Source organism: Megascapheus bottae, chromosome 2 (genome assembly GCF_031878675.1).
Source record: "Megascapheus bottae isolate mThoBot1 chromosome 2, mThoBot2.hap1, whole genome shotgun sequence".
NCBI lineage: Eukaryota > Metazoa > Chordata > Mammalia > Rodentia > Geomyidae > Megascapheus > Megascapheus bottae.
In genome coordinates, this window is record NC_143510.1 from 93,314,681 (window position 1) to 93,332,180 (window position 17,500).

The window sequence follows — 17,500 nt, forward strand, 5'->3', positions numbered from 1 at the left end:
GAAAGGAGAGGCAGGGTCAGGCAGAGGGGCGGGGAAGGGGTCAGGCAGTCCAGATGCTTTTCATTTAAGTGAGCCAGAGCTCGAGGCTGGCCCTGAGGGAATCTGGGTTGGCCAGGGACCTGGTGTGCCTGTCCTGGGGCTGCATCCCAGCCGGGTCTGCAGGTGGGAGGACGGTCCTCCATCCCCCCTCATCTCAGTGCTCACACACATTCTCCCCGTTTCTGGGAGAGATTTGGAGCGGGTTTGGGGGCTCTGAGACAGCCCAGCAGGCAGAAAGTTAGATTCAGCTTCAAGACAGAGGGAAAACAACATAACTTTTATTTCCATACCCATGGTCCCTGTTGAATGTCATTATTTTGCTCAAATTCTTGTTCCCATTCTGCGTCTGAGGATTTAGGCCACACATTGGACTCGGGTCTTAGCCGCGGTTTTGTTGCTGCAGGTGTCAGAAATGCCGCTTAAATTGCCTGAAGGATGAAAAGGATTGTCACTGGCTCATGTAATTAGCTAGCTGGCTTCAGGCACAGCTGGATCCAGGATCCACTGATGGCTTTCTTTCAGCTGTTTGTTTTCTGGGAGCTTCTAGGGTGGGTCCTCTCTGCAGGCAGCGCCCCTCGTGCCAGCAGGTGTCCAGCCTTCCAGAGCCCTCTTGAAGCACCTGACCCTGGGCCCATAGGAGGAAATGGGGACGGAGCCTGAAAGTAGCCCAGCTTGGAATGAGTGGGTTTTGGAAAGGAAATCTGGCTTCTGATTTCAGCCCCACCAGCTGCCAGGGCCGAGTTTCTGTGCCAGCCAGCCTGTCCTGGGGCTCCGTTTCCTCCTCTGTGCGAGAGCTCACCGTTTCCGTGGCCACTGGGTCACGAGGCAGGGGTGGGCAGGCACTGGACATGGGGAGAGAAGGCCGGGCCCCAGGCCCCCCACCCCCTACCTCTCCAGCTCTGTCTCTGTGACTTGGTCTTTGTCATCTTGAGGCATCATAAAAAAAGAGAGGGGAGAAAGAGAATGAGAAAGAGAGGTGAAGAGAGAGAGAACAGGAAGGGAAAGGGAGCGGGGGAGAGTCAGAGGGGGGAAAGAGGGAGAGAGAGAGCGAGAGAGTGAGAGAGCGAGAGCTAAGGGCTGGTGCTTCATGCCTGTAATCCTAGCTACTTGGGCTGAGATCTGAGGTGGAGGTTCAAAGCCAGCTCGAGCAGGAAAGTTGTGACGCTATGCCCAGTTAACCAGCAGAAAGCCAAAAAAAAGCGGTGGCTCAAGCGGTAGAGCTCCAGCTCACAGTTGAGGCCCCAGCCTCCTTGCAAGACCACCCGTCCTGGGCGGGGTCCCCCAGAGGGCAAAGAAGAGGGGGAGTCACAGAAGGGAGATTGTAGTTTTTACACCAGCTCAGTCACCGCCTCCTGCTGGGAGCTTCTAGAAGGATCCACACCAGATTAGGGACTCCCGTGGCCACCAGCCCCCTCTGTGGACTGTGGTCCCAGTTGGGGCATGTCTGTTACCTGCCGTCAGGGGACCCTGTGCCCCTCCCTGTACCCCAGCTCAGGACCGGACGCAGGGGTGTTGGGGCGGGCTGTGTGGAATGAGCAGTGCCTGGGTGACTGAGGGTGGGGGACAGCCCAGTGCCTTCCTGCAGGACCAGGGGAGTCTGTCTTGTCTGAGGCGGGGGTCACGGCAGTCCCCCCACCATGACACCTTGCTGTGAGCCTGGGTGCCCGCATTCTAGCGTGTTGCACCCACCTCTGCCACGAAGTGTTAATTAAATTTCTCCCAAGTATATTGTCTGAGGGGAAAAAAAGGCTAATTAGAAAGATGTCTTTAGAAGTATTTATGTAAGTGATGCGGTGCCGCGTTTGATTTGCCGCATAATTAGATTTAAACCCGAGGCCCGGAGCGGCGGACTCATCTGAGCCAGGGCTGCGTGTGGCACCGCCACTGCCTTGTTGGCGGGAGAAGTCAGTGAGCGGGGCTCAGGGCGTGCCATGCCACCTGGAGCGGCCTTCTGCCGCCTGCGGGACCCGGCTGGCAGGCCTCCGGAGCCTCGGCTCCTCGGGTGCTGTGTGCTCGTGCTGCCTTTGTAAACCTTCTGGGGGCTCCGGCCTTCTACAGACCTGAACACCAGCCGCCCGTTCTGCCTGAAGCCACTCCTGGAGCCAGCAGTCGAGCGGGGGTTCGCTCACCTCTGGTCTTCACGGGTGACCTTAGTCCTGAGCCAAGGCCACCTCTCCCCCGTTCCTTCTCTCCCCCCATGCCCCGGTCAGGGCGCCCCCCAGAGGTCAGAGGTCAGGGGCCTGCCCCCTCCCCCCCAAGGGGGAGAAGACCTGGTATTTGGAGGCTGAACGCATTCTGGCCCATTTTATAGACAGACAGGCCTGGGGCACCTGGACAGACAGTGTCTGTGGGTTAGAATGGGGTGGCGGGACAGAGGCAAGCAGGGTGGATGGACTGTGACAACACGGTGTTTCCTATACCCTCACCGTGCTACAGAGGGGAAACTGAGGCTCAGGGCCACACGTGCGCTGCCAGGTCCGGCTCTGGGTAGGCTGTTGGGTCTGACCTGGGCAGAGCCCTGGGCTTTGCCCTGGGACCCCCTCCTGCCGGGAGACCCCTCCCCTCCGCTGTACGGCGCTGTGACCGGACACTTTCCCTGCAGGGTGGACCCAGTGCCTCACGACGCCCCCAAGCCGCCGGGCTACACGCGCTTCGTGTGCGTCTCGGACACGCACTCCAGGACCGACCCCGTGCAGATGCCCTATGGCGACGTGCTCATCCACGCCGGCGACTTCACGGAGCTGGGGCTCCCGAGTGAGGTGAAGAAGTTCAATGAGTGGCTGGGTAGGTGGCCTGGGGCAGGGGGTATGGGGAGGGGGAGGAGGGGGAGGAGGGGTAGGCGGGGTCTGCCTTCAGCCTCTCCCCCACCCCTCTGCTGCCCCCCCCCTCGCGGCCTCTCCCTCCCTCTCCCTCCCAGCCCTGCCCTCCCTGCTGTGTGTGTGGCCTTGTGCTCCAGTGTGCAGTGCTGCTGGGGTAGGACTCAGTCAACCCTTGAGGAATGCACGAATGAGCTCCTTGCTGGAAGGCGCTTAGCCGGGCACCGGGGCTCACAGCTGCCATCCTACCGACTCAGGAGGCCGAGATCCGAGGATGGCAGTGTGAAGCCAGCGGGCAAGTCTGGGAGCCTCTTATGGCCAGGGAACCAGTAAGAAGCTGGCGGTGGAGCTGTGGTTCTCGCAGGAGAGTGCTAGCCCTGAGCACAGAATGCTCAGGGACAGCGCCTGGCCCTGAATTCACGGCCCAGGACCAGAGCACACAGGAAAAAGTAGGTACTCAAAGATGGTCCTCAGCTAGCCTGCATAGCCTGCATTCTTAGCAGCCAGGCAGCAGCCTGGGAGGGGCCACCCTAGCCTCTGCCCCCCCTGCTGCCCTCTGCCCCATGCCCCAGACGTGGGCTGCCCGTGGGCCAGGCTGGGGTGGTGGCTGTGGGCTCCTGTGTAGGTAGGGGTTTGGAGGAAGTCAGACGAGGCTGCTGGCCCGAGGGGGCCTTTGGGGCTTGGCAGTTGGGAAGGAGCTGAGTGGTGAGGCATCTCTGCCCTGCCTGGGGACAGGTGGGTGGCTCTGGTGGCCTGGTGAGCAGCCTGTCAGTGAGTGGGGGATGGACCCACCCTGTCCACAGCCCCGCCGAGGCTGCCAGATCACCCCTGCCTCCCCGTGGGCGATGGCCTCAGCCGGCTGGGCGCTGAGAAGCCAGCAGGCCCAGCGTGGCCAGTGGAGACGAATCCTGGCCAGCAAGGCTTTGCTCCACTTCACGCCTTTGGCAGACTTGGTGTGTTAACTATTGAATTTTCAGATGGGAAATTAACATCCAGAGCCCCCTTGGGGCTGAAACGAGGGCAGGCTCGGGTGGCCACACCGGGCCTGGCCCTGGGCTGCCTCCTCCTGGGAGCGAATAGCCCATGGCTCCCTATCCCACCTGACCCAGCTGCCAGAGGCTGGAGGGCCCCGGCCCCGACCCCGGCCGGCAGCTAGGCCCAGCGTAGCAGTAGCAGGCTCTCCCCGCTCTGCTCTGCTGGGCGGGGCGGCCCTGGCGGCTCAGAACCCCACTGGAGAGAGGAACAGGGGGTGTTCTCAGAGGACGTCCTGGCATCGGCACCTCGGTGAGGGTGGAATGAGCCAGGTACTCACGGCTCCCGCTGGGAATCCCATGAGACTAATTAACCAGCAAAAAGCTAGACCTGGAAGTGTGACTCGAGTGGTAGAACTTCAGCGAAAATGTTTAGGAAGAGTGGCCCAGGACTCAGGCCTCAGGACTGGAGCAGGCACAGCATGTGGGAAGAGTGAGTGAATGACCCGAGTCACAGTGTGTGAAGCCTGACGTGACCTTCTCCAGGCGGGAAGGCCTCCGAGGAGCTGGGTCAGTCGGTGTCTTCCTTCTTCTGTGTGTCCTTAGCTAAGTCGCTCAAGCTCTTTGAACCTCCCCTGTTGAGCCTGGAGTATCATTTGTTTACTCTCCGCATGGGTTGTGGGAAGGATTGAAGAATGACGTTCTCGTGCAGAGTTCTGTGTAGCTTCAGCACAGGGCAAGCCTTCAGGAAACAGCAGCCATACTTAAAGAAAATATATATAGTCTCTGTGATCTTCCCCCCCCAAAAAAATCCCAAAGCAATTCACTGAGCACTCACGCAGGGGGTCTTCCACTAGACCTGAGGGCAGAGGCCAGACCCAAGAAGTCCTTGCCTGAGGAAAGGGAGGCAGCCAGGGGCACAACTGCAGGCTGGACTTCTCTTTTCACTCTGACCCCTAGGAAGCTCAAACTCTCCAAGTCCTGCTCAGAGCCAGAGGCAGAGACACTGTTCAGGAACGCAGACGTGAGCTGTCTGGGAGTGCAGATTTGTTTTCTTGAAGAATTAACAGGCAGGAAAGAGTTTAAAGCAGACAGGGCAGGTTCATTTGAACACGAAAGGGGGGCCCCAAACAGGGGTCCCAGGTGTGCACTCCCAGGGTGTGTGACTGGCCGGGTGCCTGTGGTTTGTCCGTGTTTATCTCAGGGCTCCTCCTGGCCCTCCCTGGCTTTGCACTGCTTGCTCCACGGCTGTGCAGGCGTCCTCTGGCTTTTTCCATTGCCCGAGTTGGCACCCGAGGCATTATGGGAAGAAGCGTTTGAGCAGGGGCCTGAAGCATGCTGGGAACAAGAAGCATCGTGCTGGGACTCGTGTTATCTGGCCCGGGGTGGCGTGTGTCCAGGCATGTGTCCAGGGCTAGAGGCCTGGCCCGGGGTGGCGTGTGTCCAGGGCTAGAGGCCTGGCCCGGGGTGATGGGGTTTACTGAGAACTCAGAAATCACAGCAGCGGCCGTGGCCCCCGAGTGGGCTGGCAGGAGACTTGGGCAGCCGGTCCTCGCCACTAGGTACCACCACAGCTCCCCCAAAGCCCGGGCCCAGTGCCACCACAGCAGGCGGTCAGGGGAGAGCTCGCCAGGAAGCCTGTTGCTTGACTGGCAGATGCCATGTCAGCCCTCTGCAGATGCCCTCTCATGGCCTCCTTTCTGCCCACAGTCCTACTCTGCCCACTGAAGGTAGCTCTTCCCTCTCCCCAGACCCCTGACCTCTGCCTCCCACCCATTCCAGTGGAAAGCTTCTGCTGGCGCTGCAGCCTCCTCCTCCGGGGTGTCCCCAGGATTTCAGGCTTGCGCTGTGCAGCCTCCCCTCGCTGTCTCTGAGCCGGGCACCCACTGCAGCTCCCCTGGCAGTGTGTCCAGTTGTCCTCGCCAGCCTCTTCTCCATCCCTGCCATCTGTCATTCTGACCCAGTGCTGTGTGTCCCTACCTTCCTATCCCTGCTGAGCCAGGATAGGGATCCACACGCCTGCGAGCTCTGGAGGGCAGCGACCACACAGCCCCCAGCAGGACTGAGCTGGCTAATGAAGTGTCACCACCATGAGCAGAGCTGTAGCCGTGAGAAGGGCCGGGCCCTTAATGGAGTATTTAGAAGTTATAATTAACTTTCTCCTGGCGCCCTAGCATAAGACGACGTATAAGACAATATAAACGGGGAGTCTGAGGACTTGGTTAAATAGACCTAAGTCTTTTGCAAGTAAACCCTTAATTAAAATCTGGGAGGAAGGGAGGTGGGGGAGGAGAATTCACTTCACCATGACGTCTTTGGTTCCAGCCTCGTCTGGGTTGGGTGGTTGGTGTCCAGGGCCCAGAGCTGGAGGCCTGGCTCCTTCTGCCCGTACAGGGGACCTGAGGGGCATGAGGGGCAGGGCAGCCTTGTCACCCCCTGCAGGGGCAGGAAGCAGCTCATGGGCCCAGAGATTAGGATTATTTGTGGAGAGACATTTTTCAGAAGAAGCAGGGGCCCTGGGCATGGTGCCCCTCTGTACTGCGCTCTCCCTGCCCGGAGGGGGGGCGGCGTGGCCTGGCGGAGGGTGCTGGAGTCCACAGCTCTGTCCACTTCTGTGGCACTTCGTTGTTGTCTTATTTCTGACCGCCCCTCCGCATCCCCACCCCAGGCCCAGGCGTCAGGGCTGCGGTCTGTGCTCAGGTGGGCCCAGGGACACATGCTGGGACCTGCCAGGCTCACCAGTGAGCCATGGGGCCCTAGGGGGTGGCACCCGTGTGTCCCTGCCCCGGGAGTCCCAGGGTGAAGCAGGGTCAGCCAGTAAACACGCCACTGCAGGGGAGGGGTGAGCAGGCAGGGGGCTGGAACGGAGGGGGTGAACCCTCTAGTATACGTGGGTGGCGGGGGGCACACAGAGATCCAGAGGAAGGGGGGGGAAGGAGGGGAGGGAGAAAGGGGAGGGAGAAAGGGGAGGGAGGGGCAGCCTGAAAGTTTGGGCTGCAGTGGGGAAGATGCCAGGTGACTCCCTAGCTCTACAGAGGCTGTGTGTGTGTGTGTGTGTGTGTGTGTGTGTGTGTGTGTGTGTGTGTGTACACACGCACGTGTGCATGCATGGCTGCTGGGGTGGATGGATGGCGGTGCCCACGGTTGTGTGGAATGGTCTGACAGGCACAGTGGACCTTGAGTGCGGCAGGCAGGAGAGGCCGGGCTGCCTCAGAGCCATCCAGGCTGTGTGGACGTGCAGGTGGTAGTGGTGGCTGGGAGCAGGGGCCTGGCTTAGTCCGGAGCCTTTGCTGACAGGAGGCCAAGGGTGGAGGCCCTGGCTGCCTGCTGCCCACAGGGCCCGTCAAGAAAATGAGAGACACAGGAAAGACAAAGCTTGGGGAAGGGCAACTTCAAGTGAAAAAGCCAACCGACTTAGTGCATGCGCGTGCCTGTGTGTGCACAGAGCAAGCGAGTCTGTAATGTGGGAGCGGCGGTGATTTCTGCTGCTGGTGGCTTCAGTAGCTCCTCGCTGGCTCATCTTCCTGCGGGGCCCAGCCTGACCTAGGCATTCTCAGAAATACATCCTTGTTCTGGTGGAGAATCAAGGTTAATTGTTTATTAACTCATTTGTTGTGCTGGTCCCGGGGCTTCAACTCAGAGCCTGGGTGCTGTCTCTGACCCCTGTTTGCTCAAGGCTATTTTTTGCTCTGCCACTTTGAGCGACAGCGCCACTTCTGCGAGGAATTAGTGGTAAGAGTCTCCCAGACTTTCCTGCTCATAGTGTCTTTGAACTGCGATCCTCAGACCTCAGCTTCCCGAGTAGCTAGGGTTACAGGCGTGTTTCTGGTGTGGTCCTCTCAGAGGCTGGCTTGTGTGGCTCTGAGTCTGTGTCACCGTGGTCCACAGCCAGCCAGGCCAGGTGAGGTCTGAGCTCAGCTCAAAAAATGAGATCGCAGGCTGGGTCGTCATTTAAAACATTGCTTTTCCATATTCTTCATTTAAAAAAACCCTCACAAAGCCAAACTCTATTTTAAGGGCTAAAAGGGAGAAAATTAACTTCTAATAAAGATGAAAAAATGGAGAATTCTAAGTTGTATAGTCAAGTAGTTTTGGCCAACCATAATTACAGTCTTTTCATGTTAATGCATAAACCCCTTGAAAGGTGTGCTTGTGTGCTAATTATCTATTTACAAGAGAATGGCTTTGCAAATGAAATGGAGCTCACTGCTGTGTGTGTGTGTGTGTGTGTGTGTGTGTGTGTGTGTGTGTGTGTGCAGACACATCAGACGCGTGCAAGCCTGTTTCATTCATGTTCTATGGTGTATATATGAATATATTTAATATATTTTTTGTTTTTTTTCCTAAAGACTATCATCAAGAGTTATGTCTGTCTTAAACCAATACAACAGCTCGATGTTTAAACAATAGAGATGACTTTCTCTCCCAAGTGGGGTTCTTATGTCCCCTCCCTCCTACCCCTTTTGGGTTTTTCTGCTCACTTATATTCTCTCTTGTGTCAAGGAGTGTGAGGTGGTTTATAAGAACAGTAAGACAGGGCTGGAGGCACGGCCCAAGTGGTAGAGAAAGTGCCTAGCAGGTCAAAGCCCTGAGTTCAAACCCCAGTGCAAACAGTGAGATGGTAAAATTGCAGAGTGTTAATGATGGGTTAAGCACCTCCTTACAAAAAACAAAACGAGCACTACAGGAATTCGGGAGGCAGGCCCAGATGCCAAGCCTCCCCAGGCTCTGAGTGGGAAATGGGCCTGAGCTTCCTGGAGGCCGAGGTGAAGAGGGGGCATGCTGTGCTCGGGCTGGGGTTCCAGTCAGCCCCGCTGCTCGGCTGTCTCAGTGGTAGGATTGCAGTCCACCTCCCGGCACTGAGAGGAGCCTCCAGAGCTGGGCTGTGTCCTCTGAGGCAGGAGGGTCCAGGCAAGGGTGTTTTACGACGGTGACTGTGGATGACGGCCCACGTCTTGCAGTGTTTCGTGGTGTTCGGGGCAGCGGTCCCTGCTCCACCCTCGGCGTCCTGGGCCACACGGCCTCCTTCCTGTGTTGACTGAAATGCCTTTTTCCCCCTCTACTGGTTTGGAAAGTCGGCATCTGTTTTTACATTATTCATTTACTAGCTTTGCTCACATTGTCTAATCTGCAGATCTGATTCCACACAGCCTGAAATTAACTAGTAAGACCAGGGACTCCACACACTCCGCTGCTTCCTATGCCGCGTCTGCCCAGTCCGGGCTCTGCCTTTATCTCTCACTTGTGCTCACCCTGCCCCAGTGTGGTCACTGACAGTGTCACCTCTACTGTCCACATGTGACAGTTCACGCAGTGCATGTGTGCTGAGATGCTGTGATCAGTGTGTGCTGATCCACTGCAGTGAGTGTGTGCTGGTCCACTGCGGTGAGTGTGTGCTGGTCCACTGTAGTGTGTGCTGGTCCACTGCGGTGAGTGTGTGCTGATCCACTGTAGTGTGTGCTGGTCCACTGCGGTGATTGTGTGCTGGTCCACTGCGGTGATTGTGTGCTGGTCCACTGCGGTGAGTGTGTGCTGATCCACTGTAGTGTGTGCTGATCCACTGCAGTGATTGTGTGCTGGTCCACTGCAGTGTGTGCTGGTCCACTGAGGTGATTGTGTGCTGGTCCACTGCGGTGATTGTGTGCTGGTCCACTGCGGTGAGTGTGTGCTGATCCACTACAGTGATTGTGTGCTGGTCCACTGCGGTGATTGTGTGCTGGTCCACTGCGGTGATTGTGTGCTGGTCCACTGCGGTGAGTGTGTGCTGATCCACTGCGGTGAGTGTGTGCTGATCTACTGCGGTGAGTGTGTGCTGGTCCACTGCGGTGAGTGTGTGCTGATCCACTGCGGTGAGTGTGTGCTGATCCACTGCGGTGAGTGTGTGCTGATCCACTGCGGTGATTGTGTGCTGGTCCACTGCGGTGAGTGTGTGCTGATCCACTGCGGTGAGTGTGTGCTGGTCCACTGCGGTGAGTGTGTGCTGGTCCACTGTAGTGTGTGCTGGTCCACTGTAGTGTGTGCTGATCCACTGCGGTGAGTGTGTGCTGATCCACTGCGGTGAGTGTGTGCTGGTCCACTGTAGTGTGTGCTGGTCCACTGCAGTGAGTGGAATCAGGTGGGGGGCTGCAGGGAGGAGGGCACAGGTAGGGGAGGGGAGGTAATAAGTAGGGGAGGGAGGAGGGCACAGGTGGGGTGGGAGGAGGCAGCAGTGGGGAGGGAGAAGGGCACAGGTGGGGAGGGAGGAGGGCACTCAAGGGGAGCTAGCATTTCCCCGTTAGCAGGCTGTGGCCGGAGCTCCTCCCTGGCGTTGGGTTGCAGTTGTCCAGCTTGGAGTGGTGAGGCATCTGCCTTGTGAGCGGCACCAGTGCTGGCTTCGGGCCGCCCGCGAAGGATGAGCCGTCGGTCCGCGCTCAGCCCAGGGTGCGGGCTGGTGTCCTTCCTAGCCTGGAGGTGCCTGCACCCCGTCCTCTTCCTGGAGGTGTCTGCACCCTGTCCTCTTCCTGGAAGGTGCCTGCACCCTGTTCTCTTCCTGGAGGGTGCCTGTGCCCCGTCTTCTTCCTGGAAGGTGCCTGCACCCCGTTCTCTTCCTGGAGGGTGTCTGTGCCCCGTCTTCTTCCTGGAGTGTGCTTGCACCCTGTCCTCTTCCTGGAAGGTGCCTGCACCCTGTCCTCTTCCTGGAGGGTGCCTGTGCCCCGTCTTCTTCCTGGAGGTATCTGCACCCTGACCTCTTCCTGGAAGGTGCCTGCACCCCGTTCTCTTCCTGGAGGGTGCCTGTGCCCCGTCTTCTTCCTGGAGGTGTCTGCACCCTGTCCTCTTCCTGGAGGGTGCCTGTGCCCCGTCTTCTTCCTGGAGTGTGTCTGCACCCTGTCCTCTTCCTGGAAGGTGCCTGCACCCTGTTCTCTTCCTGGAGGGTGCCTGTGCCCCGTCTTCTTCCTGGAAGGTGCCTGCACCCCGTTCTCTTCCTGGAGGGTGTCTGTGCCCCGTCTTCTTCCTGGAGTGTGCCTGCACCCTGTCCTCTTCCTGGAAGGTACCTGCACCCTGTCCTCTTCCTGGAGGGTGCCTGTGCCCCGTCTTCTTCCTGGAGGTGTCTGCACCCTGACCTCTTCCTGGAAGGTGCCTGCACCCCGTTCTCTTCCTGGAGGGTGTCTGTGCCCCGTCTTCTTCCTGGAGGATCTGCACCCCGTCCTCTTCCTGGAGGTGTCTGCACCCCATCCTCTTCCTGGGCGGTGCCTGTGTGGCCAGACATGTGTGCCAGGGCAGCACCAGGCGTTCTGGCAGTCCCTACCCCTGAATTCCATTGTCACTGTGAGCCACATGAAGCGAGATGTACATATATATGTATATATTTATATATGTACGCACATATATACACACACACATAATGCATATATATATATTGCTGGTAGATTACTGCTGCTGCTGCTGCTGCTGATTTTTTTCATGCAGGTGGGGAGATGTGTTTGGGTATGGATGAGGCTCTGGGCTTGTAGAAATGCCATTTTCCTACCCGGTTCCCTTCCAGAACAGGGTTCATCAATAAGCCAGGAAAGCCTGGCCAGCAGAGAGCTGTCCCCAAGTGCACAAGGAGGTGGGCCCGTGGGAGAGCCCACCCTGGCCCCTTCTCAGCACCCCCACTCCTCTGCGGGGCGCAGAGCTCAACTTCGTCAGCTGGGGCTGGGCTGGTTTGCAGCATGTGGCTGCGGCTGGGCGGGGAGGCGGGGCATCTGGCACCACCCCTGCTCATCCTGGGGCTTGTCCCCTCCCAGTCAGCCCGAGGCCCCAGGGAGGAAGGCCTTGTGAGCCTGCAGGTTCTGAGCTGGGTAGAGTGGTGAACTCCTGTGATCTCAGCCACAGGCCAGAGGATAGGGAGTTCAAGGCCAGCCTGGACTATGTAGTGAGCCTCTAAGTCAGAAGGAAATATGGCGGTCCTGGGGCCAGGTTTCCAGCAGGCCTGGGGTTCTACAAGGTTCTCAGAATCCTTTGTGTTCCAAGGCCCTGGAGCAGCAGTTTCTAGAACTTTCTAGGGTGGTAGAGAGGCTCCCTACCTGCACTGTCCAAGATGAAAGGCGAGGTGACAGAGCACGCCTTCGTGCTTCCTTATTGTAATGGACTTGAGATTACCTGACCACGGATTCGAGGCCACTCCCGGGCCTCTCAGACCACGCCGGGCCTTCCCTGCCCTGTGGCCCGATGTGCAGACGAGGGGAGGGACCGCTCCGGTTTGTACTGCGGAAGGCAGCGGGCTCGGGACAGCACCCTGCAGGCCACGCACCTCGAGAGGCCGTCACCAGAGTGACTACCAAAGGGATCCGAAGCCTCGACAGGAGCTGTGTGTGCCCGGACACCGCGGCCAGCCCTGGGCCGCCCCTCGGCCGGCCGTGCCCGCAAGCACACTCCTCAGCACCACGGACAGTGCCAGCCGCCCGGGCCACTGCAGGTCCTGCCTGGCCCTTGTCCTGGAGCCCAGGTCTGAGTGTAAGCCCCGTGTGTCACAGGCATGGACGCAGGGCCTCCGCCTGGCTAGGCCACCCTTCCCAGGGGGCAGGGGCCCTGCCCAGCAAAGCCAAGAGGACTGGACTTGGACCTGGGTCCCCTCGCCTTCCCTTGTGCCTCCCTGGACGCGTGGCCTGGCTTGGCTGGCACTGTCCAACTTTACAAAAAGGGATATTTCACTCCCCCCTCCGGGCCTGCGTGAGTGCCGAGCGGGGGGGGGTCAGCCCTCGTCTCTGCCCCATGCACAGCGGGTGGCGGGGCTGTTGCACTGGTTGGGAAGCAGTGCGTAGAGGGGCCAGCGTCCTCTTGGGGACGCTATGCAAGGTGGACAAGCAGCCTGGCCCCCTGGGACTGGCCGTGCTTTGCTTGGGGAGCACCGGCTTTGGGTGAGCCCTGTGCGGGAAGCTGGGCCCTCACGAGGCAGCTGACCCCCCCCCCCAGGAGAGGGGGCAAGGGGACTCCAGGTCCCCACCTTGCAGGACCAGTCCTACCGTCAGAGGACACCGGGAGGTGGCCACAGTGACGGGCTGGGGTTCCTGACATGTAGGGGCCTGAGGTCCCCCTCTGTGTAGCCTCTCAGCTCTGTCCACACGCTCGCTCTGCAGGCTGAGGTGGGCACCAGCCTCGGTGGCGGAGGGCAGGGGGCTGGCTAGTGCAGGTCTGGATCCGGGATCTCTGCCCTCCTCCCTCTGCCCTCTCCCCTCAGCTCTGTCCTCCCCCGCCCCTCCCTCTGTTCGGGCTGTGGTGGAGGTACCATCGATGCGGGATTGTGGCGGTGGCTGTTTTGTGCTCCTTGAAGCCCCGGGCACATGGCTGCCGTAACCACTGTCGCCAGTGCCCTCTGCGAAGGCCATGTCTTTCATCGACGTTCAACATGAGGGTCTAGTTCTTTGAAATTCGTTCTTAAAGAAAAGCAGGCATTTCAAGGTATGGTTTGTTTCTCTGGATTCTCTTGAGGAGAATTTCACGCCTTCTGGCTGTGCTGGAAGCGGCGTGGAGCTGAGAGCTGGCCAGGGCCGAGAGCTAATTCTGGGCGTGCGGCGGCGGCGGTGCTGGCAGAGCCAGGCTTTCCTTGGGAACATCCCTGCTTCTAAAAGCAGGCTTGTCACAGCGGCATTGGAAAGACCTGTCTGCTCCCTTACCAAACTGTATGCACATGGGTGTGTACACGCACATGCACACACGTATGTACACACGCATGCACACACGCGCACGCCATCTCTCCAGAAGTGCCTTCCGCTCGTCCCCCTTCTCCTGCAGCTGGGCCCCACCTGGTGATGCTCTATGGGGCTGTGGCAGCCCTCCCTGCAGAGGCCGCCACCCCCGTCCTCCACCCTTAACCCCGTACCCCTCAACCCCACCCGGAAAGCAGGGGCATTGTGGGCACTGCTGCAGGGCCTACGTCACCCCCACAGACCCCACACGGGCTCTTAGGACCTGAACTTCCTGGGTTCTAGATGTGTACGTGTGTGCCACGCCATTCTTGTCACTGTGGCTCTGCAGTATATTTGGGGGTCAGGCATGGAATCAGGATTGCTCAGGATTGCTTTGGTTGTTTGGGGTCTTTTGTGCTTCCATAGAGATTTTTTTTTTGCCAGTCCTGGGCTTGAGCTCAGGGCTTGAGCACTGTCCTTGGACTTTCTCAAGGCTAGAGCTCTACCACTTGAGCCTCAGCACCACTTCCGGCTTTTTTCTATGTATGTGGTACCGAGGAATCGAACCCAGGTCTTCCTGCATGCTAGGCAAGCACTTTAACCACTAGGCCAAACTCCCAGCCCCTCCATAGAGATTTTTAAAGTGTATGTTTCCCCCCACCCCATTTCTGCTCTTGTCCGTGTCATGAGGTGGACAACAGGCAGAGGTAGAGGTGGCTTTCACGGTGTCCTGTGAATGTGAACAGCTGTAATTGCACCCTTGTGTGTGTGCATACGTGCATGCACACATACCCATACTAGGGCTTGAACTCGGGGCCTCACACTGTTGTTGGCTACCACGCTACCACGTTGAGCCGCAGTTCCACTCCAGCGTTTTGCTGGTTAATTGTAGTCGAGTGTCATGGACTTTCCTGCCCCGGCTGCTTTGAACTGGATCCTCATACCTCAGCCTTCTAAGTAGCTGGGGTCACAGCATGATGGCGAGCGCTGGGCTGCCAGGGGCCTCCTGTGGTCATCTGAGCACGTGTGCACCGCCGGCTGCGGCTTCCCGGAGCCACTGCGGTGCCGCTCAGCTGCCGGCGACCTCATGTTTCTCCAGGGGAGGCCACGGAGGCAGCGCCCGCAGCATCCGTGCGGTGCTGCAGGTGAAGACGATGAGGACCGAATGCTCCTGTCCTTAAAACATCCCCCAGGAAAGACACACGGCTGAAAGCTAAACGCTGTGGCTTTTAAGAGAAGAGAAGAAAACCCCCACTGGCCTTTCCACGTGGGCGCCGGTGTGGGGTCTAGAAGTGCCTGCAGGCCACGTGGATCCACAGGGGCTGTGAGGCAGTGGCGGGCTCGGCCGGCGGCCCGGGGCCAGGTCTGCCATCCCAGCTTGTCCCACGGGGGTGGTGTGGCCTGAGCTGTGGGCAGCCATGGCCTCTGGGTGCCCAGGATGGTGAGCGGGCCTGTCAGAGCTGCCCGCCTCGCCCCAGCTTCCCCGGCTGAGCTGGGTGGTGGATGACGGCAGAGGAGTCGTGGGATGCTCGCGTGGACTGTGGAAAAGGCCAGGGTCTCCAGGGTGGATTCAGGATGCGTTTCTAGTCTCAGTTTCCGCTCATTTGATGCCTGGCTATGGCTAACCACGGTCAGCTGGTGCCAGCTGGTGCACCATGGAGTAAAACCCCCACGCCCTAGTCTCTCCCTGCTGACTGGAGGACAGTCCCTGTACCCAGCACCCCTGAGGGGCCTGCGCTGGTCAGCCCCGAGCTGGCTCACCCTGGTTTGCGTGCCCCGTCCATGCGCCCGCCCTGTGCTCTCCACTGTGCGTGCGGGCCCTCCTGCACCCCACCCTTCCCTGTCTGGAGAACGCATGCAGGTCCTCCTTGCGTTACATGCCCTCGAGCTTCCTGGGGCGTGTGTGTGCCGGGCTGCATGGAGGCTCCCAGGCCTGCTCCCCTTCCTCACGAGGCCACCGGAGACCACACGCCCCACAAGAGGCAGCCATGGGGACTCTCCCAGGCTGGGGCGTTTCCAGGTGGCTGGAAAGGCTGCACAGGTCACTGCACCGGCTCGTTACCCCACCTTCCCGCCTACAGAGGAGCTGTAAGTGGTGATTCCTGGTTATCTCTGCACTTCGAACCCACAACAACTCTGTGGGTGCCAGGTGCTCCTCGGGACAGTAGCCCGCCTGGCTCTCCCTGGTGACAAGCAGATCTGCATCCCGAGACACCGTGGGACGTGGTCGGGCGGATGGGGAACCGTTGGAGTCATCTGCGGAGCATAGCAGTGCTGGCGGGGAGGCCGCACACGTCCACACTGCACCCCCACAGAACTGCAGGTCCCGGCCACCCTCCTCCATCTCTGCTGTCGTCTCCCGCCTGGATTCCAGAGCCGCCAGTGCCGGCGCCTGGGATCATCTGGTTGGGAAGAAAGCAAGTCTGGACAGAAGAGCCGTCCGCCCTCCCAGCCTCTCACGTTGTTCTCTGGCTGTCTCCTGCTGCGTGGGGACCCCGAGGCAGGAGGCTGGGGTCTCACCGGGATCCCCTCCCTGAACCTGAGTTTTCTTCTCCAGTCAATGATCCGAAGCTCTGGGGGTCTCCTGACTGTGTCCCGGTCCAGGCACAGTCTCGGCTGGAACTGTGTCCCACCCAGCAGAGCCTGGGCCAGGGTCTCCAGCCTGGCTCCTGTCTTCAGCGCCTGGAGCTGGGTGATTCCCCAGGGTTCTGCATGAGGGACCAGTGGGAGTCCCCGCTCGGAGGCTGGCTGGGGGCCTGGCTTCCTTTGCACAGCTGAAGGCAGGTGAGGAAGCAGAGGCCTGGCCGAGCTTGACCAAGCCAGCCTCGGACCCACTGCGGGTGGCAGGGGAGGCAGCCGGAAAGCAGCACCGCTGCCTAGGTGGGGTGGTAGGCCCGGAAAGAGGTTTCTACTCAGTGCCCCTGGAGTTGCCCACCCTTGGCCAGAGGTCCTGGCTGGCCAGTGCTAGGAAGCAGAGGCAGAAGAGGGGAGGGGACTCACCCTGCCCCTGGGTGTCAGACCACCCCAGAGCCTCGCTCTGCCTCTCACACAAGGGCTCAGGTTCAATTAGAAGAGATTCAAAGGCTGTCAGGTGAAAACTCTCTTTGCGTGGCTAGGGAGAATGGAGATTGGTGTCCACTGACAGTCAGAGCTACGCTGGGTATGAAGTAGACCATTAGAGCTGTCTCAAGAGTGATTGATAAGTATAACCAACCAGTTATCTGTCCAACCTGTAACCGTGCTTGCTTCAGTCAGCCAACTCTCCATCCACACATCCATCCACTCATCCACCCACCTTCCCATCCATCCACTCATCCACACATCCATCCACTCATCCACCCACCTTCCCATCCATCCACTCATCCACACATCCATCCACTTATCCACCCACCTACCCATCCATCCACTCATCCACACATTCATCCACTTATCCACCCATCTATCCATCCATCCACTCATCCACACTTTGATCCATTTATCCACCCATCTACCCATCCATCCACTCATCCACCCTCCTACCCATCCATCCACTCATCCATCCATCAATCCATTTTTCCACCCACTACCCATCCATCCACATATCCACCCACCCATCCATCCACTCATCCACACAACGATCCATTTATACACCCACCTACCCATTTATCCACTTATCCACATCCATCCCCCACCCACTGAGGGCAGGGGGCTGGTGCTTAAGAATGCACCTGAGGATAAAGCCTCGAGGTCTGCCTGTGTGTCTTGTCCTCTATGACTGCTGGTCCTTTCTCGACTGGCAGGGTGTGGTGAGGCGGGGGTAGTGGTGCAGTGTCCTGGAGGCTGTGGGCACAGGTGAGCTTTTGTGTCCAAGCAAGCGGGGTCGTGCGGGGCTGAGGCCGGACTCTGGGCTCCAGGCGTAGCGGTGTCTGCAGGCGATGTCCCCTCTGCATCAGAGCCACATGGAGCCACTTTGGAGAAGTAGTATTTGAGCCTGTCTCCCCAAGAGCTGGCAGCCCTGCCTGCGGAGCTGGCTGGCTGTCCCCCATTG

At 59.2% G+C, this 17,500-nt stretch overlaps 1 protein-coding gene across 1 annotated transcript in view; it reads left to right on the top strand.

Annotated features, from left to right (window-relative positions):
• Nucleotides 1-17,500, top strand: part of Mpped1 (metallophosphoesterase domain containing 1) — a 38,607-nt gene that overhangs the window by 6,497 nt on the left and 14,610 nt on the right. Inside the window, exon 2 of the mRNA XM_090358320.1 lies at nt 2,642-2,823. Within this exon, the coding sequence (XP_090214446.1) occupies nt 2,642-2,823 (182 nt within the window). The remainder of the gene's footprint in view (nt 1-2,641; nt 2,824-17,500) is intronic.